This window comes from Xenopus laevis, chromosome 2S (genome assembly GCF_017654675.1).
Source record: "Xenopus laevis strain J_2021 chromosome 2S, Xenopus_laevis_v10.1, whole genome shotgun sequence".
Lineage (NCBI taxonomy): Eukaryota > Metazoa > Chordata > Amphibia > Anura > Pipidae > Xenopus > Xenopus laevis.
The window spans coordinates 68,364,446-68,389,889 of NC_054374.1; the positions used below are offsets into that span (position 1 = coordinate 68,364,446).

The 25,444-nt window shown below is 38.8% G+C and overlaps 1 protein-coding gene across 1 annotated transcript; it reads right to left on the reverse strand.

Moving 5' to 3' along the window:
- Positions 1-10,775: 10,775 nt before the first annotated feature.
- On the reverse strand, positions 10,776-25,419 carry ythdf2.S (YTH N(6)-methyladenosine RNA binding protein 2 S homeolog). Its single transcript, NM_001091271.1, is given in 6 exon segments — positions 10,776-12,090; positions 13,652-13,682; positions 14,662-15,999; positions 16,397-16,476; positions 16,940-16,964; positions 25,382-25,419. Coding segments are annotated over 5 exon segments (1,485 nt in total). The 5' UTR covers positions 25,409-25,419; the 3' UTR covers positions 10,776-12,090; positions 13,652-13,667.
- Positions 25,420-25,444: the final 25 nt, after the last annotated feature.

Sequence of the window (25,444 nt, forward strand, 5' to 3'; positions counted from 1 at the left end):
TTTGTGTTTCAGTGTGATTTTTTTTGTGTGATTTTAATGGACACAAAACATTTATTTTGTGCTAAGCCCTAATGCTACTAGGATTGGGGGGAAATCTCCAATAGGAAAACAGTAGTTTTGCTTTGTTTTCCTGGCAAGGCAACTTTCAAAATGAAGCGCTGTGTATGTTTTCTCACCGGAGTTTTACTTTATTGCCTGTGGGAAAGCATTTCAGGGAGATTTTTTGCCCGCTGTAACATATATAAGCTGGCCATAGACTCAAAGATCCGCTCGTTTGGCGACATCGCCAAACGAGCGGATCTTTCCCCGATATGCCACTAACGGCAGGGCTATATGGGGGGTAATTCGAATGTTCGGCTGTATGGTCGAACAATCGAATTACGATATGCCAATGGTCTCCGGCGTGTCGGTCGAGTAAAAATCAAACCTTCCCGATCCATATCGTGGCCAGATATTGATCGGGAAGACCCGTCGGAAGCCCCCATACACAGGCAGATAAGCTGTCAAATTGGTCCAAACGACCGATATCGGCAGAATTATCTACCCGTGTATGGCCACTAAAACTCTAACCCTGTGAGCCAGTACCCCTAATGATCAGAAATCTAAAGCAAGAGTCAGGCTTTGGAATATTATGTTTGAGATTTAGGGGGAAATTTATTCCGAAGTGACTTACGCTGGGGAAAATTCGGAACTTCCTGATTTACTAATGGGCGCTGGCGTAACTTCGAAAATTGTTGGCGTAACTATGCTAATTGAATAAGATTGAGATTTGACTGAACGTTACCTCTTGCGCCAGACTTGCCTTCGCCACCTCAGGCCAGGCGAAGTGCAATAAAGTAGATAGGACTTGGTCAAAAAATTGTTGAATTTTTTTCTAAGTCCCAAAAAACACTGGCGTCTTTTACTTTTTACAGGATAGGCTGCAAAAATTGTATTTTTTTGGGGTACCTGGCTTCCCCCCTACATTTCCTAACATATGGCACGTAAACTATACACTGGGCTCATGTGTAGGGCAATATAACAACTCAAGTTTATTTTATTAAGGTTCCCTGGGCTTGTGTAGTGTAATGTATTGGCTGCAACATATATGTCCATTCAACTTTAACTTCCGCCATATGTATATTAGCCAACACTAGCATAACTTCGCTTTGCTTGCCTCAGTAACGTTAGCGCAACTTTGCAAGCGTTCAGGCTCCCCGGAACGCAACGGATTTTGGTGAATTAGCGTTGTCCTGTCAAATCTACGCCCGGCGAAGTGTTGCGATGTCAGCGAAGCAATCACAGGCACAATTTCGGAGGTAAGTAAATTTGCCCCATAAAATAAACATTAGTGATCTTTTATTGAAAAAAGTGCACATCATCATCATTTATTTATATAGCGCTGTCAAGATACGCAGTGCTTAACATAAATTTCCAGTGTTATTTTTTGCCAGATACCGGAGGTTAAAAATTATTTTTTTTTAAATTCTGAGCAAGTTTGTGTAACTTGGGCCTGGGAAGGAAGGGGCAGTAGGCAAGTAGGTAAGGTAAGTGATTGAGCTGGTGTAATATCGAGTATCTATACATGTAAAACACAAATGGAATACTGTTCTGCATAGGGATTCCTTACGTCAGAGTGTACTGCGCCCTCTACATGAAATTTGAACTGCACTGAATGTAATATTGTTATAAAAGTCATATTACGATTACCTTCAATATGGAATTAGCACAAACACAATCCAAACTGTGATTATGAGTTGCACCTTTAAGAACCATTACCTAAAGGCATTCAAGGGGGTCATTCACCTTTACATAAACTTATGTTATAGAGTGGCTAATTCTAAGCAGCTTTTCATTTGGTCTTCATTATTTATTTTTTTAGAGTTTTTATTTGTCTTTTTCTTCTGAATCTTTCCAGCTTTTAAATAAAGGTTCACTGCCCCCACCTAAAAGCAAATGCTCTGTAAGGATACACATTTATTGTTATTGCAACTTACTACTCATTTTTCTATTCAGGCCTCTCCTATTTATACTAGGACTAGGTTAATTTAAAATTACAAACTAGAAAGTTGTTAAATAAAAAGCTACTTAATGTAAAAACCACAATAAAAAATGAGAACCAATTGCAATTGACCTCAGAATATCACTCTTTATACCATACTAAAAGTTAATTTAAAGGTGAACAACCCTTTTTAGTTGAAGTTCACAACCATTCCTCAAATGGGCCAGATAGGGGCTGCAACCACAAGATTGTATTGGGACCTCAATGCAAACACGGGATTTCTTTTTTTTTTTGTTATAAAATGGGTAATTATCAATAGAATCATATTGAGTCCCTCACCTTTTAAAAATAACCGCACATAGTAACTTAAAAAAAATTCTAATTCTTATATATTGTTTGTGCAAATTGGGTTTATTCTTAAAAGAGGATCACAAAATCCTCATTACTAAATCACTAGAATAGTACAGACTTCCCTGTCTAAATCCTGCTTTTAAAATGTCTGGCCTAATCCAGTCATGATTTAATAAGAGGCCTGACGCAGTCTTTGACGTTCACCGGTAATATAAAGTGTTAATCTGATAAAGGACAAATTAACAGTGACAAATCTGAGGGGCAACCCAGGTCAGACAAACAACTAAAAGGTTTACTGGATTAAAAGTCAGTGCCACACTGCAGTTATTTTTGTATTGCTACAAAGCCAAACAAAAACACTTTGCAACAGCTCAACTCAGTGGTGTAGCAATAAATGAGCAAGGGGTTTCCCTGCTAGAAGCAACCCATGCTGTGCCAGTGTTTTCTTGCTTTTCACGTAGCTACAGAGGACCCTGACCCTGTGACCACAAGGGAACGCAGGTCTGATTCTTATGCAGAAGGGCCCCTGGGTGACCCGCAATTTTTTTTTCACTGTGAGTCACAATTGGGTATCAGCCAAAAATATTTTGCTTGTGGGCCAGGCCTCTTAGTAACGCCACTGCCTCAACTGTAATGCACCTACATTCTCTTCAGATCAGTGATACATAATATATAGTGAATAAAGTACCCCCTCTTGTAAAATATAAGGATATTATAAGTTACCGAGGAGTTTCATGACCATATAAAAACATGAGGCCGAAGGCCGAGTGTTTTTATACAGGTCATAGAACTCCAAGGTAACTTCTAATATCCTCATATTTTGCAACAGGGGGTACTTTATTTATTATAATACACAAATTTCAGTGAGTCGTGACAGAAATGAGATCAGAATTCACCGTTTATAACTGATGACATCAGAACACACCTTTTATAAGGATATAATTTACAAGATATTCATGGCTTTTGTGTATTATATAAATATATATAACTACATATTATAGTTAGACTTTTTAACTAGCTCATGCACGTGGGCGCAGAATTCCCGAAATACCCATCTATAGACTAAAAGCACCTGAAAGTGCCTGCAGCAACCTTTGTTAGTTAATGGGGTGGTTCACCTTTAAGTTAACCTTTACTATGTTATAGAATGGTCAGTTCTTAGCAACTTTTCAATTGGTCTTCATTGTTTCTTTCTAATAGCTTTTAATTTATTAACTTTCATCTTCTGACTCTTTCCAGCTTTCAAATGGGAGGGCGGGGGGGTCACTAACCCCCATTTAAAAACAAATGCTCTGTAAGGCTACACATTTATTGTTATTACTCTTCTTTCTATTCAGGCCTCTGCTGTTCATATTCCTGTCTATTATTCAAATCAGTGCATGGTAGCTAAGGTAATTTGAACCCTAGCAACCAGATTGCAAGTTGGAGAACTGCTGAATAAAAAGCTAAATAACTTAAAAACCACCAATAACAAAAAATGATCCTCAATTGCAAATTGTGTCAGAATATTACCCTCTACATCATACTGAAAGTTAACTCAAACGTGAACAACCCCTTTAATTCTCTCTTTTTGGGCAAAAGCCGATTGGCTGCTAGGCCTAAATCAAATTTTACACCTGCTATCGCTTTATAGCAATATAGTTTTTTATTAGAAGTACTTATACTGGATTTGCCTGCTTTCCAGTACAGCTATGGGATCAGTTATTCAGAAACCTATTATCCAGAAAGCTCCGAATTACGGGAAGGCTATCTCCCATAGAACAAAATATAATCAAATAATTCATTAAACAAAGATTCCTTTGTTCTCTGTAATAATAAAACAGTAGCTTGTACTTGATCCTATCGAAGATATAATAAAGCCTTATTGGAGGCAAAACCATCCTATTGGATGTGTTAAATGGCCTGCAGTAAGTATATCGTTTTTTTACCTTATCTTTTATTTTTATCTTATAGTTTTTTTATCTTATCTGTTAAAGGGCATGTAAAGTCTAATATAGAATAAGGCTAGAAATGCTGTATTTTGTATACTAAATATAAACATGAACTTACTGCACCACAAGCCTAATCAAACAAATAATTTATGCTTTCAAAGTTGGCTACAGGGGGTCACCATCTTGTAACTTTGTTAAACATCTTTGCATGCTCAGTGTGGTCTGGGCTGCTTAGGGATTGTCATAAACAAAGCTGCTTGAGTTCTGCATGGCTGGGAAGTAAGGCGGGGGCTCCCCCTGCTGTTCATAAGTATGATTGTTTCCCTGCTCAGCAGTTAGGGACCGTCTGACAATTCCTATCCACAGCAGTAAATGAAGGGAGAATTTCACTGCATACAGTCAGGTTTCTTATAAAACGGTACACATTTTTTAATTAAAGTATATTGGAGATAGGTTTCTTTTTCATTAAAGAAAGTAAAAATGGGATTTAATTTTTTGCCTTTACATGCCCTTTAAGTATCTGTTAAGTGGTCCGCAGTAAGTATATCGTTTTTTTTTCTTACATTTTTATATCTTATAGTTTTTTATATCTTAGTTTTTTTTCTCTCATCTGTTAAGTGGTATGCAGTATGTTTATAGTTTTTTTCAACATTAGCAAAGTTAACATAAAAATAACTAAATATAATGCAGCCTATTTTAGTTTTTAAAAATACAGTTGTGTTCACAATAATAGCAGTCACATCACTAACCTGATCAATCACTGTTTTTGGTAGAAATTATATTTCTACATAACACATAATTTACTAGTAGATGTAGAAGTAGTCATGACATGCTTGCTTATTCAATGTAATTGAATCATTAACTGAGGTTTTTTACAAATAACAGCAGTGTTCAAAATAATGTAATAGGCAGACAAATGAGGACAATGCAAAGGTCACCTCCAGCTTGCAGACGACAGCATTGGGCAATCAAGAAACAGTAAGGCTGATGTCGTGTGACTGTGTAAGGGACGATGGAAAGAGGAAGGCAAGTTGTGAGTAGGCACATATCTGGCAGCAGCAGCAGGGAGACAGAAATCCCCTGGGATATAAAGTTAATAACGTGCAGGAGAGACTGCACCAACTGCAGGTTCCACTTAGCGTGCCAGTGAGTGTCAGTCAGGGAAGGACTTTAGGCCCCTCATGTTCCAATAGGACTTTGCTGTAGCAGATCTAGGGCTCATTTAGGGACTCAGGGAATGGTCTCATAAGAACCAGAAGGTTCATTAGTCAAGCCTCTTCTCTGAGCAGAGTAGGTTAGAGTTCCAGGTTCCAATGCCCATTAGGAAAACCGTATGGATACACATATTTGTGTACTGGATTACATGGATGCTAAAGCTGGGATTACAGATAAGTGCACACCAATTTAAAGTGTACACATAGTGCTGTAAAGTAAATGTGATAATACAACTAAATCACATGAATTCTATACATAGAACATATGGAGTTACATACATCACAATCAATACCGGTATAAAAGGTGAGGAAGGCCCTATGCAGAAAGAGCTTACACTCTAAAGGGAAGAGAGTAATACACAAGGTGTGGGAGTGGGCAAGATCGAATTAAGCGGGTGAGAAATGTGGTACTGTATGTGGTGTTGTGTTTGGTAGTTGAGCAGAGTGAGGGTAGGCTTCTCGAAAGAAGTGCGTTTTAAGAGATTTCTTGAAAGCAGAAAGGTTGGGAGAAAGTCGGACAGACCGTGGGAGAAAGTTCCAGAGGAGGGCTGCAGCCCTTGCAAAGTCTTGAATGCGAGCATGTGAGGAGGTAATGAGAGAAGAGTTGAGTGCAGGTCAGTAGAGGAGCATAGTAAGCGGTTGGGTGAGTATATAGAGATGAGTTCAGAGATGTAGGGTGGGGCAGAGTTATAAGGTGCTTTGAATGTCAGGGTCATTAATTTGAATTTAATCCTGAGAGGTAGTGGAAGCCAGTGCAGGGATTGACAGAATGGAGTGGCAGAGGAGGAGCAGTTGCTGAGGTGTATGAGCCTTGCAGCAGTGTTCATTATGGACTGGAGAGGTGACAGTTTCTGGAGGGGAAGGCCAATTAAAAGAGAGTTACAGTAGTCTAGACGTGATATGACAAGAGAGTAAATAAGAATTTTGGCAGCATCTTGGGTGATAAGGAGGAGGAGAGGGTGATCTACAGTGTCAAATGCAGCTGAGAGATCAAGCAGTATTAGTAGTGAGAAATGATTGTTGGCTTTTAACGGTTAAAAGGAAATTAGTTAGTCGGGTCAGGGCAGTTTCAGTGGAGTGTTGTGGCTTAAAACCAGATTGTAGGGGGTCCAGCAGGTAATTGTCAGAGAGGTTAGTCGGTTGTAGACTAGGCGCTCAAGTAGTTTAGAAATGAAAGGTAGCAGAGAGATAAGTCTGAGGGATCAAGAGAGGGTTTTTTTCAGAATGGGGGTAACAAGAGAATGTTTTAGTTGAGAAGAAAACAGTCCAGTTGAGAGTGAGAGATTAAATAGGTGAGTTAAGACTTTGATTAAACAAGAATTGGTATTGCAGAGAAGTTTTGAGAGAATTGGATCAAGCGGGCAGGTGGTAAGGTGAGAAGAGGCCAAAATCTTTGAGACTTCCTCATCAGTGACAAGGGTGAAGCACAGGAGAGACTGGGGAGTGTGATGGAAGTCTAGGGGTGTTGAGTAGTGTAATGTCCCTTCTGACATTCTGTCGATTTTGTTTTTGAAGTGCTCAGCAATATCTTGAGCAGAGACAGATGTGCATGGAGGGGGTGAAAAAGGGGAAAGGAGAGTGTTAAAGGTGGAGAAAAGTTGTGCTGTTTTTTTTTAGAAAGGGAGTTAATGAGTGAAGTAAAGTATGTGTTTGGCTTGGAAGAGGCTGGTGTTTTAGGAGCGCAGGGCAGATTTGTAGCTCTAAAAGTCCAATTCTGAGCGGGATTTGCGCCAGCAACGCTCAAGTGCACGCAAGTGTCTTTAGAATGCTTTTGTATGAGCAGTATGCCAAGGTTGAAGTGTTTTGGGTCAAATTAGGTTAATAACCGTCTTTACTGACATTATTTGGATATGTATGTTCATGGTTCCGATTTACATGTTTTAGTTCTGCATTCACTCTCATTACCTAAGTGTGGCATCTTTACTTTGTACCAGGCTGTTAAAGGAACCCATACCTTGCCAGGCTACCTAGAAGGTGTCAGATAATTTGGTAAAATAATAGCTTGTTTGAAATAGCAGCAGTACGGAGTTCGATTTATGAGGCATTCATTCTGTGAAAAAACACGTGTCGATTACATTCCTTAATTTAAGGAAGAAAGGCAGCAAATGTTGTCCATGCTGGTTATAGTGCATTTCTCTCTGAAAATAAAATGTAAAATGGGTTGTTCCAGACATTGTTCAGAACAGAGTTCTTTAATTAAAAAGTTGATTGGAAAGGGAAAAACATATAAGTGCACAAAATTATCTCAAATGCTTTAAAATGGCAACTACAACCTGAAAGAAAACAGAAAACTACCATTTGAATGGATAGAAGAAATGACTGAGCCAGTGATCAGCTCCAGGAAGATCAAAGAAGGTCTAAAGTTACCTGTGAGTACTGTTACAATTAGAAGAAGCCTATGTGAAGCCAAACTATTTTCAAGAAGCCCCCGCAAAGTCCCATTGTTGAAAAAAAGACATTTGCTGACAAAGTTACAATTTGCCAAAGAACACACTGACTGGCCTAAAGAGAAATGGTGCAACATTTCGTGGACTGATGATTTTTTTGGGGTCTAGGGCTGCAGACAGTTTCTCAGATGACCCCAAACACTGAATTCAAGTCACAGTACAGTGTGAAGACAGTGAAGCATGGTGGCACAATATCATAATATGGGGATGTTTCTCAAACTATGGAGTTGGGCATGGGAAATAGGTATTTCAACAAGACAACGACCCCAAACACACCAGTAAACATCTTGGTTCCAGACTAACAAGATTGATGTGCCAGAAGTTGGTTGACTCCATGTAACACAGATGTGTAGCAGTTCTCAGAAACACTGATTATACAACTAAATATTAGTTCAGTGATTCAAAGGAAAGCAAAATCTTGAATTTTATCAGTTTATACAGTGAATGTAAGTTTATAAAGAAGAATTCAGACACAGCTATTTTTTGGAACAGCCTAATATTCCCTTTTCTTCACTTTCTGTAAAGGAATAACATTTGATAAACGTTTCTTCATATTTTGATTTGAAATAGAATGTGCAGTGTTCGCAATGCATTTGCTTGTATGGAAATAAAACCTATTTTAAGGATTTGAGCTTTATTTGCTTTTTTTTTTTAAATACACTGCTATTATTGTTAACACAACTGTATATCACAAAATGCATTAGTTATAAGGTCAACATTAGGGACTGGTGAATTTGACCCATTTCGCTTTGTCCAAATGCATTTCAGTCAATGGGGCATTTGTCGCACAACATTTTTTTTTTTTTAATTACACATTAGAATCTATGGGCCTTTATTTTTGGGGTGGGTTAAATGCAGCAAAATATTTCCCTCGTCCCTAGTTAACATCTTTCAAAAATTGTTAATTCTAAGAATTCTGTGTGTCATAAAAAAAATACACTAGACGGGGCTAAGGAGGTATATAGGCAAGCAAGGGAATAGTGATGTGCGGGCCGACCCCTGGATGAAATGCGCGGGTCGAACTCTTCTCCTGCTCTCCCCGCCTGCGACCTAGTACTGCCGGCGCTGGAATTTACAAACTTCAGCCTGCCCCACCCCTTTTGTCACTGTGGGGCAGGCCTATAAATAAAGGAGAACAGCGGGCCCGGGTCGGGTGCGGGCCGAGAAATTCTCGACCCGCACATCACTACAAGGGAACTATTAAAAGAACAGTCTTGTAAAAACAATAGTACAGTATACTGGTTTACGGAGAATCAAAAGCAACCAGGGAGATATCTTTAACATCCCTGTGGACTTTATATGTGGACAAATTTGATACATGCATTTGATCACTTAAAATTGTGAGTTTTGTTCAGCTCTTCTTTAATGCAATAAAACTGGGTTTGATCTACAATGTCCCTCCCCCCTTTCTTTTAATACATACATGGCATGGTTAGAAGACATTATTGTGGCCCTGTACAGGTTTGGGACCCGTTATCCAGAATATTCGGGACCTGGGGTTTTCCGGAGGATCTTTCCATAATTTGGATTTACATACTGTTAGTCTATTAAAAAATCATGTAACCCAATAGGTAGGCTTTGCATCCAGAATTAATTATATCTTTGTTTGGATCAATTACAAGGTACTGTATCACTATTACAGAGAAAAAGGAAATCATTTAAAAAAGAGAAATTGTATTTTTTGATTATAATGGAGTCTATGGGACAGCCTTTCTATAATTCTGAGCTTAGCAGATAACAGGTTTCCGGATAACTGATCACATACCTGTAGCAACAAATAAAAAAGCCTGATGTATATCTCCTTCTACTGCAATATATTTCCCCCTTACACCTCCGCATGCTTCAAGTGCTGGTCTGCTTGTTCAGCCAATAAACCAGTTGTCATTTATTTTTATTTTCCCACTAAGCACTGATCAAAAAATCAATGCTGCATTTAATCTCATCGAGTATCTTGTGATGAGTGTAAGGGTAGGGGCACACTGGGCGAGTCGGGGAGATTTAGTCGCCTGGTGACTAATCGCCTCGTCTTTGCGGCGACCAATCTTCCCTTACGCCTTCCCTCTGTCTTGCGCCGGCTATAATGTAAAGTTGCCTGCGGCATGGCACACGCGACGCTTCATATTCTGAAGTTGCCTCACGAGGAAACTTTGGCCGACTTCGGAATACGAAGCGCCGCGTGTGCTATGCCGCAGGCAACTTTACTTTACTCTCCTTTGGGGAGATTGGTCGCCGCAAAGATGAGGCAATTAGTTGCCAGGCGGCTAAATTTCCCCGAATCGCCCAGTGTGCCCCTACCCAAAGGGACCTGCTTATAAAGTGTCCCTGCCACTCATGCTGTGATGCAGAAAACCAAGTAGGGTCTAGACCCCCATCTGTCACAACTTCACTGGATCAGCAGGGGCTGGAGGCTGTAAGACATCCAGGGAGTCCTTTAGAGGTTTGTGTGCTGAAACAATTCTGTGATTGTATAGAAGTGCAATTATACAGCAGATTTTAGCAGGAAGGGGACATATGTGAAGTCCAATTTCTGCTGCCAAAAAAAGAAATAATCAGGTTGTTTCCCAACTGTGGGAGTGGCTTCTGCATTTATAAAGTTTGTCACTGCCGATACTGTTTTATGGGGGACCCAGAAGCATAAATTCATACGATAAGACTGCATTGAAATGGATAATGGCAATTGAAAATGGTCCCATGGACACCATTAAAAATTAATGAAAAAGCAGCCCAAAAACCTGTGTAGCTCACTCCAGCACACAGGTCCTACAGTTTTGGCAAAGTTATTATTGTGTTGAATCAGAAGATAGATTTTTTTAATGAAATGAATTTACTTATATACATACCACCAGACTGCTTTCAACATGATGTTTTATTTCAGAGAAATGGCTTCTTATAAAGAGAAAAGGGGCACAAAATGACTTTAGGTGGACATAACCTTTCACACTCAAAAGTTGGGTTGCCAACCCAGCAGATGCCAAATTTGGCACTCATTCCTCTGACTTAAAGGAATTATTCAGTATAAAAATAAAAACTGGGTAAATAGATAGGCTGTGCAAAATAAACTTTTCAATTTAATAAGTAGGCAAAAATGTAATGTAAAAAAGACTGGAGTGACTGAACACTACTACTATAATACTACTATAATAGCTGGAACACTACTTCCTGCTTCTCAGCTCTCTTGGTTTCCACTGATTGGTTACCAGGCAGTAACCAATTAGTGATTTGAGGTGGCGCCACATGGGTCATAACTGTTTGCTTTAAATCTGAGCTGCATGCGGAGGATCAATTGCAACCTCACTGAACAGTTATGTCCTATGTGGCCCCCCTTAAAGTCACTGATTAACTCAGCCTTAGAGTGCTGCAAAGCAGTAGTGTTCTGTACGACATCCTTTCACTCCAGCCTTTATAGATTACATTTTTGGCTACCTAACTATATTAGAAACATTTTTTATTTTGCACAGCCTATTTACCCAGTTTTTATTTGTATCCTGAACGGTTCATTTAAAGTTAATGGAATAAACCTGTTTAAAATAAGGTTTTTCTTTTTAACTCTTTCTCCAAACATATTATTTATACTGTATCCCATCCAAAATAAAAGTTTCCAGATTAAATTAAACTTTCTCATGTTGAATTTGCCCAGTCAATGCTCCTGCTGTGGGAGTAACAAATGAAAATACATACATATAATATTCAATATGCAGATGCAGCAGATTTTGTTGATGCACCTGGCACACAAACACATTTTTTTTTTTCAGGGAAACAGGTGTGACCCTGTGTACCATATTCTTTAATAAAGTATGCTCCATCAGTACATGCGTATAAAACACACATACATTTGGAGCAGAGAAAAAGAAAGAGGGCTTTTGCCGCAAACTGAAAATAAACCAAGGCAAGAGGGGCTTATGATACAAACAAAACATCTCCAGATGCCGGGAATGAGCATACTATTTTAACCTGATCTGTAATCTGAAGTTTAACACCCAGATTTATTTGAATACCAGTATTTAATCCTTCTTGTGGGTTCTGGAAGTGCATTTAAATCACACAAGTAAAGGGACTGTAACCCTCTTCTATTGTCCTTCAACAAGATAACTGCAGGTCCCGTTAGCTAAAGTCCATCTTGTCTCCACCGAACATCTTTTAAAGGGGACATAATTTGGTGGATGGTCCTGAAATTCAAAAGAATAGATCTGAGTTAATGGTTGATATCTAAACACTTCTTTGCAAAATACAAAAATCTTAACAGGTTTTTAATTATTCGTATGAGACAAATTAGGAACATACCTAAAACTTCATACTACAGTTCAAACGACCAATTCCCTAAGATTTAAATTATTAATAACGAGTATTTGGCTTTCTGACACGTAAAGGCATGTGTGAATATAACAGCAATATTACACTGTAAATACCACTATTTATTTTTTCCAGAGGAATGTGGGAGATTAACCCCAGCAGACAGTAGAAGACGGCTGCATCCATATAACTCGACTTTGGTTAAGAATAATATGTTGTCTACTTACATGCACTCTGCATGCAAGTACACAGTATGTGAGCCATTAGCTCACCGTTAAAGGAGCACTAAACCCTAAAAATGAATATGGTTAAAAATGCCATTTTATATACTGAACTTATTGCACCAGCCTAAAGTTTTAGCTTCTCAATAGCAGCAATGATCCAGGACTTCAAACTTGTCACCATCTTGGAAAGTGTCTGTGACACTCATATGCTCAGTGGGCTCTGAGCAGCAATTGAGAAGCTAAGCTTAGGGTTCGTCGCAAATTATCAAGCAGAAAATGAGGTTGGTCAGTAATATAAGATGATGCTGCAAGGCTGATTATTAAATTCTGATGCTAATTGCACTAGTTTCTGAGGTGCCATTTAGTAATTATCTGTATTAATTAGTAATCTGCTTTATATTGTGACATTTATATTCTATGTGTACTGTATATTTTGAGTCAGTCCCTAAGCTCAGTAAGTGACAGCAGCACAGAGCATGTGCAGTGAAAGAAAAGAAGATAGGGAGCTACAGGGTCATCTTTGGAGGCACAGATCTTTACTGTTAAAGAGCTGTGGTTTCCTTGGGCTGGCACAAAAGCTGAAACCGTAATGCACAATATTTCTAGCCTACTTTTTTAGTTAAGCTTTAGTTCTTCTTTAAGGGCTATTTATCTGTCAATGATATAAACTATAGGATGCAGTTCTCATATCACTGTTGTCTAAAGGTTCTGTTATACAGTAAGGCATTTGCCAAACCAAGCATGAAAAAAAAGTATGCTTTCTGGAAGAAAAATACAAGGATCAAAAGGGATAATGTTAAGATTTTTTTTCAGGTAAAAGCTATATGTAATGGAGTTAAATTATGCAAGTTATGGAAAAATGTTTTTGTTTATTCCAAGAATAGTTATGAGGAATGTATTTCTGGTGCACATGGACTATAAATCTCCTATTGCCTAGGCTGGCAAGCAGAACCAAAACCTGTATAAGGACAATGGAATAACAGAATTTTGTAATAATCATCTTTTCAGGGTGACCTGCATGGAACAAGTCTTCCTTTCCATGGCATTTAACATTAAATAGGAACCATTATGACCATGCCAAATCTGAAATGCCAAAGGAATTTATTTGGTTACTCATTTAGAATTCTATTAATTTATAGAGTACCTATGTTGGAAAACAAACCATATCATCTGAATTAAATACAAAAGCATTCTGAAAGTATATGGACCTCACCTGTTTTTTTCTCCCACTAATTCTTGATCACCTAAAAGGAAGAAGAAAACACAAGAACTTTTGAAACAATTACAAGCAAGAATTAAAATAAATAAACTGATGACATCTTTGAGGTTGAGCAAGTGACTGCTCAATTCTTTAGAATGACATGCCTGAATAATACACAGGTAGAATTTAGCAGTGTGTAGAAAACACACACATTTAACTAGGGAACAATTAAAATGGCTGGATGTTTGTTGGGGTGTGGCAAGAAATTGTGTACCCAAAGTCTCCCTAGGCATTCTCATAGGATACAAACTTTGAAGCTAGTAACCAAACCTGTGGTCTTAATCTGGCTAATTCAAAGATTATCTGCTTTGTTAAAACAAGTATTCAGAAATTGCTTTGATTCCAGCATTCTGTTATTTAATCACTAACAGCACTATCATTGCAATTAAAATTTTCCTTTAACAGACAGAAATAATGCTAAATAGCGTTACACAACATTGTTTTGGCAGGATAATATTTCCAAATTACTCAATTTGACAATTTGTGAAACAAAATATTGTGCTAGTCCACACTATTCATATTTTTAGACGTGTACAAAAAAAAATTTACTTATACAGATACATTTAACTTTTTTTTTTTCAATCAAATTATAACAGCAAGCGTAGGCCTGATAGGCAAGACCTGCATCAACATGCCAATATAGCCATCAGCTGAATTTTCCAACCTAATTGGGAGGGTAGTTTAGCAAGTGTCATACACAGGTAGATAAACTGCCAACTTTGTCTAGAGGGGTTGAATCAGCAGCTTAAATGTACCCATGAAAGGGAAGCTTTAATCTTCAATTTCACCCTCTTAGAATACGGACACTGACTTTATGAAGTGTTTGACTGACCTCTCTATTACATCATTATTATTATGCGTACTCTTTACCTAGACAATGTATGACGGCTAATCGGTTTTTCAGTTAGCTGCCCATCAACCGGAAGAATACAAAATTCACTAGATTTATTGTAGGCCCTTACCTTTTTGACACTATCTTCTTCCTCTTGTCTCTTCTCATAATGAGAGAAGTCATCGAAGATGGAGGTTGTGTGCTTGTAGCTGGCGATGATTCGAAGCACCTGACGTGCTTTTTCTAACGGGACCTCCTGTGTGTCCCGAGAGTTGGTGACTGGCTTGTTTTCATTATTCTCTAGACGAATGTGACGTAGCTGTCCATTAGGTACATCCTTGACAAACAGCCAGCGCACGTCAAAACGACCCTTCCATTTGTCCTGTGACCACACTCCTGCACAAGTATTATAGTCTACTGCTGAGCACATTTCTGCTACTCCACAGAAGTGGCCACTACCATTAACACTAAAAAGCAGGTAAAGCGGACCCTTTCCATTAAGAGAGCGAAAAGCTGCATCAAGACGCTTGTTGCCATGCTCTGTGGAACACCAAACATTGTACTTGATGGAACGGTGAATGTCATCCTCTGAATAGCTTTTTATAATGAACACACGACCAAGTTTAAGGCTGAAATCAAAGTCCTTGGGATTGTAGTTGTTGACTAAACGCAATTTCTCCAGGACAGGGTGAGGCTCAGCATTTGAGGGTGGAAGCTGTGTCTGCTCTGAGCTTCTGTTACGATGGGCAGACCAACGTGTAGGGGCCTGGGGTGCAGTGGGAAGAGTCTGCTGAAGCATCGGTGGAGATGATGTCTGGCAGACGCTGACTGAGCATACTTTGTTGTCCCAAGTTCCAATCTCCATGTTGTGTTTGGAGGATGGAGGATGTGGAGGATGAGGAGGAAGAATTTTAGAAAGGTTTTGCTTAGCAGGTTTGCTTGCAATGTCCGCCCAAGATGCCTGCTTCGGTGGTGCCACAGATGCAGGTGGCAGACTACCCACAGCTGCCTTCAGACCACCCCCTTCTCCACTCAGTTTCAGAGCCCCCATTCCTTGTTCTATACTTCCCACTGCTTTTCCCCCACCAAAGCTTGCTTGCCCTTCCAAAACAGCTCCCCCTAAAGTGCTAGGGGCATATGCATAGCTTCCCCCATATCCAGAACTAGGAGCAGATGCTCCTGGGGAGTTTCCTCCACTGCCCCAAGCTGAGAAGTCTACACCACTTGGAAAAAAATTGAACCCGGGCTGTCCTAGGAATGGGGCACTGCCCAATGTTCCAAACACAGCATCTGGCAAATAATGCGGTTCTCCATTGCTCAGCTGGCCATAGGAAGTTAGGTACGGCATAGTAGGTGGAGGATCGCCTCCAGTAGACCAAGCTCCCTCTCCTAGGGAGTATGAGAAACTTATAGATGGGCTGTAATAACTCGGCAAGTATGAGTCGGAGAGGGCTGTGTAAGCACTGTTCTAAAAGAGAGGGAAAATAAATGCAAGTTTAAGAAATGAAGTGATCAGAAACAAAAATTGTGATACAGTAGTTGAATAAAATACTCCTCAAAATAATAATGTACACTAAAAATTATCATTAGATCATGTTGATCGTTTTTCCACTGATGCGTTTTTTTCCTACTTGTCACTTCTTGACCTGTCCATTTGAATTTCTAACAATCATGGATTACTGCAGTTAAAGTAAGATGTACAAAAAAAATATTTTTTTTCATTTGTGAGGTCAGAATTTCTGAATGAGGAAAGGACAGATGGAGAGGTTCTTTTTTTAATAAAGAAAAAAAACAATGTCCACAAATGCAGAACTGTTAAGTATTAGGTTGGATTGGTTGGAATATCTAATTTAGGTCTAACTTACCTGCCGCTCTTGTGCATGTAAATATGGCTCAAATTCATCATCATTCAAGCCATCCTTTGGGTGGAGAGATCCATTTTGCACTAAAAAATTAAGACATTTGATATTTGTAGTATAGTATTTTTTGCCTTTATAAGTATTATTTTGCCTTGGACTGCTAAAGTCTACATCTCCCATTGTACCATATTTTTAATACTTCTCCCAACTACTTTTTTTTACATAACATTTTTACTGCACCTCAAAAAGAAACGGGAAGCTTACCAGCATATTTAAAAGTGGCTAAAGAAAATGAAACTGTTCTTCTACAACCCTACCCCCAGCAAAATTCTAATTTGTGACCCCTTTTTTTCTTGGTTGTGCTCCACTTTTCACCTAATCTCTAAGGCTCTACCATTCCAGCTGAAAGTAATGTCCACAGTGCTGGATGCTCCAATCTCCAAGATTGTGTTTGAAATATCCCATGTTCCATTGCCTATTCCTGCCTCTCTTATAGCATTCACAGAGCTTTTTCTCATTTGCTCATACAATGTGTGTCCATTTTCTTACCTTTGTTTCCTTGTCCTTTCGGTCTCTGCAAAATAAAACAGAGAAAGATAATTAACAAAAACAGCTATACAAACCATTCAAAAAGCCCAACAGAACTAACAAAGCTATATATTCATTGGTAAAAACACAGAAGAAAGTTAACTCACAGTGCATTAAATGGAACCAATAACACTTTTTACACAAAATGTTAGGCACCCTGCAGTGATTAACGTTGTTTACCCGATACCTGCTCCTGTTCACTAAACACTTTTCCGCTCCAGAATATTGCTGCACAAGTCCACCATCATCTTATTTGGCTTCTTCTGTCTTCTCTTTGATTAGGTCTGGGTATGTGCAGTAAAGTGAAAGCTGAAAATGCCCAAGCACGAAGAAAAGATAGAAGAGGAAGAAGATTGTGGTGGATCAGCTTCTACAGAAGTACTCCAATGGTGCAGTTTACTGCAAACAGGAGCACCAGTCTGGGGTACAGGTAAGCAATTATACTCACTATTGGGTGCCTAATATTTGGCCCATTGCCCAGTTAGTAATATGTCTATTTAATATCCAGGTGTCCCATATTCCAGTGTATAGCTCTATCTGGTTATCCAAGTGGCATTGTAGTTATTTTCTGTGTATTTCCTTTACTTTTACAAATCAAATGTGTTTGTGTATTCCAAGTGTGGCCCCAGACAATTTTTCAAATGTGGCCCGGCGAGCCAAAAGTTTGGAGACCCCTATTTTAGGGGTTGTCGCAAATTATCCAACCGAAAAGAGGTTTGTCGTTAATATAAGCAGATGCTACAAGGCTGATTATTACATTTGGATGCTGGTTGCACTGGTTTCTGTGATGCCATGAAGTAATTATCTTTATTAATTACTAATCAGCCTTATATTGTGGGGTGGTCCCTAAGCTCAGCAACTAACAGCAGTACAAACCATGTGCAATAAATCAGCAGAAAAGAAGATGGGGAACTACTGGGGCATCTTTGGAAGCACAGAAAACATAATGTACAACATATCTAGCCCAATTCTTTATTTAAGCGTCAGTACTCCTTTAAGTTATTTGTATATGTATTGCTATTGAAAGCAGTGTTTGTCCGTCCTTTCGTAGTAGATACGCTGTTGCCTCACACCCAAACAACGGTCCAAAATTGTGTGAGCAGCTAGAATAAAGATGGGACTGTACCAAGAGGAATGAGAATCAACGCTAAATGTTATAAATAAATGAGCAACACATTATTTATTTTGTAGCAGTCAGTGTGGATACCTGCAACTCTAGATACATAACCACTGGAAAATATTAGATAACACAAGAAAAGGAAATCATTTTAACGTAATTAAAATATGATGTACTGTTGCCCTGCATTAGTAGAAGTTATGTGTTTGCTTTAAAAAGACTACAAGTAATAGCAAAACAAAACAGTACTCTTGATTGCCTATTTATAATTGTATATCTTAGTTTCTGTTGAGGTCTGACCTAGGTCAGCAGTAATCAAATTCAACAAAATAATTTTTCCAAAGGGGAAAAAAAAGGAAAAGCACCCCACAGAAAATACTCTGTCACACGTCACCTTCTCTTCTACCCACCACTATAATACATACAAATTAGGGATCAGTGATTCTTATTACAACCTAAACCGTGGTATCTACTATAGTAGTATGATTATTATATACTCAAGAAGGATTATTTGGTTTCACCTTTATAACGTGCAGTGTAACATATGAGTTTTACTAATTTAAACCCACAAAGGTTCTCTATTAGCAGTGCTGACAGTAATCAAGTGAACAAACCACAATTAATTATAAACTTGTAGTACTACAATTTAATTACCACTTAATACACATATAATTCATCCCCATTAATTAGGATAATAGTTTATCCATATAAAGTGCCGCGCAATAAATACCCCTATAATTTGAATCCCCAATTAAAAATGCAAATTGTAATAGGAGAATAAATTAATCAATGTGACCAGCACCAATCTGAGATACAGTTCATGAAAATAGGGATAGAAAACGGAAAAGATCGATGACGTTGTCTCAAAGTTAAACTGCCTATATTTTTTCTATCAAGGGACATCACAAAGCAAAGGCAGGCAGGATAACCACGACTGTGGTCTCAAATTTAAAACTAAACCTATGCTCGAATGAGAGGCTATCTAAAACTAAAAAAGAAAACACGTTATAAAGGTGAAACCAATTAATCCTTCTCGAGTATATAATAACCATACTACAATAGTAGATACCACGTTTAGGTTGTAATAAGAATCACTGATCCCTAATTTGTATGTATAATAGTGGTGGGTAAAGACTTCAAGTATTTATATAAATAGGCTGCTGTCTAACCATAGGGGCAGCCATTTAAGCCGAAAAAGCACAGGATATGCAACGGATAAGCTCTGTAATGAAATACAATGGTATTCTACAAAGTATCTGCTATGAAACCTGAACCTTGAATGTCTGCCTTCATGGCTACACAGTGGCTTGTTTGTATGAACTATAGTTGAAAACACCAGTTTTACTAGCGCAGGAAAACAGTACATTTTATTTTAATTACTTTAACTTTTTGGTATTACTGTTTCTTTAAAAGGGATTATGTCATGATTTATATAGTGTAGATTTATTTCTAAATTACACTGCAAAGAATTCACTCTACAATATAAAATGTAATTCCTGAATCAGCAAGTGTATTTTTTTTTAATTTGTAATATTGGTGTGTAGGCAGCCATCTCAGGTCATTTTGCCTGGTCATGTGCTTTCAGAAAGAGCCAGCACTTTAGGATGGAACGGCTTTCTGGCAGGCTACGGTTTCCTACTCAATGTAATTGAATGTGTCGCAGTGGGATGTGGATTTTACTATTGAGTGCTGTTCTTATATCTACCAGGGAGCTGTTATCTTGTGTTAGGGAGCTGCTATCTGGTTACCTTCCCATTGTTCTGTTGATAGGCTGCTGGGGGGGGGGGCAGTGATATCACTCCAACTTGCAGTACAGCAGTAAAGAGTGACTGAAGTTTATCAGAGCACAACTCACATGACTGGGGGCAGCTGGGAAACTGACAACATGTCTAGCTAGCCCCATGACAAATTTCAAAATTAAATATATTAAAAAAAAAAAAGTGTTCTTTTGAGAATTCTGCTGGAGCATCACTATTAACTGGTGCATTTTGAATTTATTTTCCCCCATGACAGTATCCCTTTACCTACTACTCACTGTCATGTGTGAACATAATGAACAGCGACAGAAAGAGCATTTAAAAAAACAAAAACAAACCATGACTGATGTGTCAGGAGCATTTAGGGCACGGATATCATATTTAAATGTATTGAGTTACAATAAGTAATTTATCACTTATCCAGACAGACTCGTACAGCAGATCCTTCCTCTGCAAATGTTTCGGGTGGAAGAAATGTTGTATGTATTAACACAATAAAATAGTAAATACAGAGGAAGAGTCAGCTGGCAAGTCTTTGCCTTATTCAATATTTGGACAAGAGACTTAAACACTAACATCTAAAAATAAAAGGGTTTAAATTAATGCCCATATAATGTACTTTAAAACTGGTATGTTTGCTTCAAAAACACAACTACAGTTTATATAACAAGCTACTGGGTAACCATGGGGGCAGACATACAGGCACCGGATACAAAGTAGTTAACAGATAAGCTGTGTAGAATCCCATTGTATACTACATAGCTTATCTGTTTTTATCAGCTTTGAATGGCTGTCCCTATGGCTATACAGTATCTTGTTTATATAAAATATACAGTAGTGTTTCTGAAACCAACACACCAGTTTTTATCAAGGCAGGGCAACAGTACATTATATTTGAATTACTTGAAATGCTTTAATTTTGTGGTGTTCTTTTAACAGGCACAAAGTATTGTTTTGAACAACAAAGATAGTAAGTGGGGTATGAACTTTAGGCAGAACCGGTTTCATTTGAATACTGTGAGCTACAATAGGCACAAGATGAAAGAGGCAGAGTTAAGTTTCTCCTCTGGGGTTATTCTGAACTATGAGAAATGAGTAGTGATAAAGGATCCTTGTGATCCGAAACATGTTGTGATGCAATAAAGCGGCAGAGACTGCGTCTTACGTGCTCCATCCATACCTCTGTTTGCTGATAGTGATTAAAGGGGTTGTTCACCTTCAAACCATTTTTCCAGTTTAGTTGTTTTCAGATTGTTCCCCAGAAAGAAAAAAACTTTTTGCAAATACTTTCTATTTGTGATCCTTTTTCTAATACTGAAGTGTAAAGTTTCATTTTTCACCTTCTAAAGCAGCCCTGGGAGGAAAGGTCACCGACTGTAACTGTTATAAATTGAAACATTTAGTTGATACATTTGTTATCATTGCCTTTGCTGAGCGGAATCCCTGAGTTTCATTAAAGGCAGCTGTTAGAATTGATACTATTGTTGCGAATATTACAAAGATACTCCTGAGAAATGTATCAACTAAACGTAGGAAATTGTAACAGTCCAGAATTTGCTCCTGGATCACTGATCTGCCATACTGAGACACCAGAGACAAGAACATTGCAATTTTGGAAAAACGATAAATTTAAAATGTAAAGCAATTTAAAAAAAAAAAAATCTTTATTTGTGGTTTGTGTTTGGAAGGTGAACTACCAGTTTAATAAGCGTCTGTGGGGGAAACAATGTTTTTGCTCATATGATTGATAATGGAGTTGGAGTCCAAAAAAAACTTGAATTCTAAAAACGGTTGAGAAAAGTGTGATTTCTACAAGCAGCATATGTAGAGAGCAGTTAGGTTTAAGTCCACAAACATGCCATGGCTAAACAAAAGTAAAGTAGTGAGGCTAGACAGAGAAATCAAGCGTTAAAGTTATGGGATCCATTGTCCGGAAACCAATTATCTAGAAAGCCATCTCCCATTGACTCAATTTTAATCAAATCATTCTGAGTTTTAAAATGTATTTCCTTTTTCTCAAATAATAAAACTGTAACTTGTATTTGATCCCAGTTAATATATGACCTTAATGGAGGCATAACAGTTCTTTTGGGTTTATTTAATGTTTAATTTACTTTTTAGTAAACTTGAGGGATATATTTTTTTTATTTGGATCTCCATACCCTATCTGGAAAACTCCAGGTCCTGGGCATTCTGGATAACAGGTCCCATACCTGTACTACGAGCAAGGATGGAACTGACAACTGCTGCACAACTACACAATATTTATGAATGTTCACAAAAATAAATGTTATCGGCGGTACTATATTTTTCACTACAGTCCTGTCTTGAAAGTCCGTCTTGGGACCACTAGCAGAAGTACAACTCCACTTTAGATCATGGAGGAGTGCTGGATATTGCAGTATAGCAACTTCTAAGATGTTCTGCCCAACCCTGTGGCTAAGTTACCCAAATGTAATCAGTGTATGACAGATGCAGTAAGCTGCGAGAACCAGCATTTTCTTTGGCTTATCACTTTTTTTATGATAAATAATGTTACTTTGGACATTTCCCAGTCACTAAACATAAACCCAGTTGCTCCTCTTTAAAGGGATACTGTCATGGGAAAAAAAATTTTTTTTCAAAATGAATCAGTTAATAGTGCTGCTCCAGCAGAATTCTGCACTGAAATCCATTTCTCAAAAGAGCAAACAGATTTTTTTATATTCAATTTTGAAATCTGACATGGGGCTAGACATTTTGTCAATTTCCCAGCTGCCCCAAGTCATGTGACTTGTGCTCTGATAAACTTCAATCACACTTTACTGCTGTACTGCAAGTTGGAGTGATATCACCCCCCTCCCTTTTTCCCCGTAGCAGCCAAACAAAAGAACAATGGGAAGGTAACCAGATAGCAGCTCCCTAACACAAGATAACAGCTGCCTGGTAGATCTTTGAACAGCCCTCAATAGTAAAAACCCATGTCCCACTGAGACACATTCAGTTACATTGAGAAGGAAAAACAGCAGCCTGCCAGAAAGCATTTCTCTCCTAAAGTGCAGGCACAAGTCACATGACTGGGGCAGCTGGGAAATTGACAAAATGTCTAGCCCCATGTTAGATTTCAAAATTGAATATAAAAAAATCTGTTTGCTCTTTTGAGAAATGGATTTTAGTGCAGAATTCTACTGGAGCAGCACTGTTAACTGATTCATTTTGAAAATATTTTTTTTTCCCATGACAGTATCCCTTTAAACCAGCCCATGGTATATTTCTTTCAGCATAGCACCAGGATGTTATGAAAGATTTCTTGTTACAGTCCTGGATGACCATGCGCAGTATAGTAAAAGTCAACAATTTTACAGTACTGCACATGTGCTTGGTCCAGACAGCCACGGTGGACTGCTGGGGTGTTTCACACCATTGCAGTGCAGCATCAAGAGCATCAGCCTGAGCTTTAACATTAGTTCAAGCACTGGATGAGGGGAATCCAAATATACTGTACAAGGGGCAGTACATGGCACATCTGCCTATTGTGCTTGTTCAGGCTAATGCCCTTACCAGGGATCCCCAACCTCTAGAACACATGAGCAACATTCAGAAGTAAAAGGAGTTGGGGAGCAACACTAGCATAAAAAAATATTCTTGGGGTGCCAAATAAGTGCTGTGATTGGCCATTAAGAAGCCCCTATGTGGATTGTCAACCTACATTGAGGCTCTGTATGGCAGAGTTTTTATGCAACCAAAACATGCCTCCAAGCACTGAATTAAAAAATAAGCACATGATTTGAGGCCACTGGGAGCAACATCCAAGGGGCTGGAGAGCAACATTTTGCTCACGAGTTACTGGTTGGGGATAACTGCCCTAGACAATACACAAATCATACAAGCACCAAAATTTGGAGTTTGTATGACCAGCTTCACCTAACATAGGAATGCCACTTAGTGCATAGCAGTTTTCTAGCCAGCACCCACTTTCCACCTCTTGTTGAGATTTTAAGTTTAAAAAGCCTTTATTTAGCACATGGCTTTCTGATCTGCAACAATACCACGTTTTAGGCCTGAAAAACTGGGCGGAAGCTGGCCTGAAATGTTGTATTGTTGAAGATCATAAAGCCATGTTCTAAATAAGGGCTTTTTAAACTTAAAATCTCTGAAGGGAGCGGTGTCAATATTGGAGCTTGATAAATATCACCCAAGACGCTGCCAAAATTCTTATTCACTCTCTCGTCATATCACATCTAAACTACTGTAACGCTCTTTTAATTTGCCTTCCCCTCCAGAGACTGGCTTCCACTACCTCTCAGCATTAAATTCAAATTAATGACCCTGACATTCAAAGTACTTCATAACTCTGCCCCACCCTACATCTCTGAACCCATCTCTATATACTCACCCAACCGCTTACTACGCTCCTCTCCTGACCTGCTACTCAACTCTGCTCTCATTACCTCCTCACATGCTCGCATTAAGACTTTGCAAGGGCTGCACCCCTCCTCTGGAATTCGCTCCCACGGTCTGTCCGACTTTCTCCCAACCTCTCTGCTTTCAAGAAATCTCTTAAAACGCACTTCTTTCGAGAAGCCTACCCTCACTCTGCTTAACTACCAAACACAACACCACATACAGTACCACATTTCTCACCCACTTAATTCGATCTTGCCCACTCCTTGTGTATTACGCCCTACCCTTTAGACTGTAAGCTCTTTTGCATAGGGCCTTCCTCACCTTTTGTACCAGTATTGATTGTGATGTATGTAACTCCATATGTTCTATGTATATAATTCATGTGATTTAGTTGTATAATCACATTTACTTTACAGTGCTACGCAATATGTTGGTGCTATATAAATACATGTTAATAATAATAAATTCATGCCACAAAGTCAGCTGTCCCCTATGGGAGAAACTAATAGCAACAGGAAGACAAGTGCATACCACTTTACTAGTAGCAGCACTACCTAGTAACTAGAGATATGTCAATAGCCCTCTCTACTTGCAAAGCGTCTAGAGCAGCTATATCCAGTGTATTGAATATTCTTGCCCTGGGTGCTTCCTTGCCAGCATACTTACACAATATGAATAAAACCCACCTTGCCCATGCCTTACAAATGAGGCCTGACCTACCAGTCTTCAGTACATTTAAAAAGAACGAAAACAAAGATCCTAATGATGCCCCTTTGTTTAGATGGGATATAAATAACATGAAATGGACGTAAAAGGTACACTAATCCAGTGAGGAGGGAAGATAGCGAGTCAGAATAAAGGGAACCAGATTGTTCTTCAGGTTTGCAGGAAGCAAACGAGTAGGAGAGGGGGAAGAACATAGACTAGGCACGAGGAAGTTAAAAGGGATCAGGGTCGGTGGCAGTGGAGGAAACAAAGTCGTTCGGAAAGACCAGGCTATGAAGGCGACACACCGGGAACGAATTACGCGAATAGGCAAAGGGAAAAACCACGGAGCTAAATTTACTACCGCAGACAGAAAAACAAAGACGCGTAACATTATGAGAGCTATAAAAGAAGAAAAGGAAAACAAACTCTTATTACCGGCTCCAGAAGACTACTGGCGGACATGGCGGCAGCTCAGTGACCGGAAGAGATGCCGGAGCT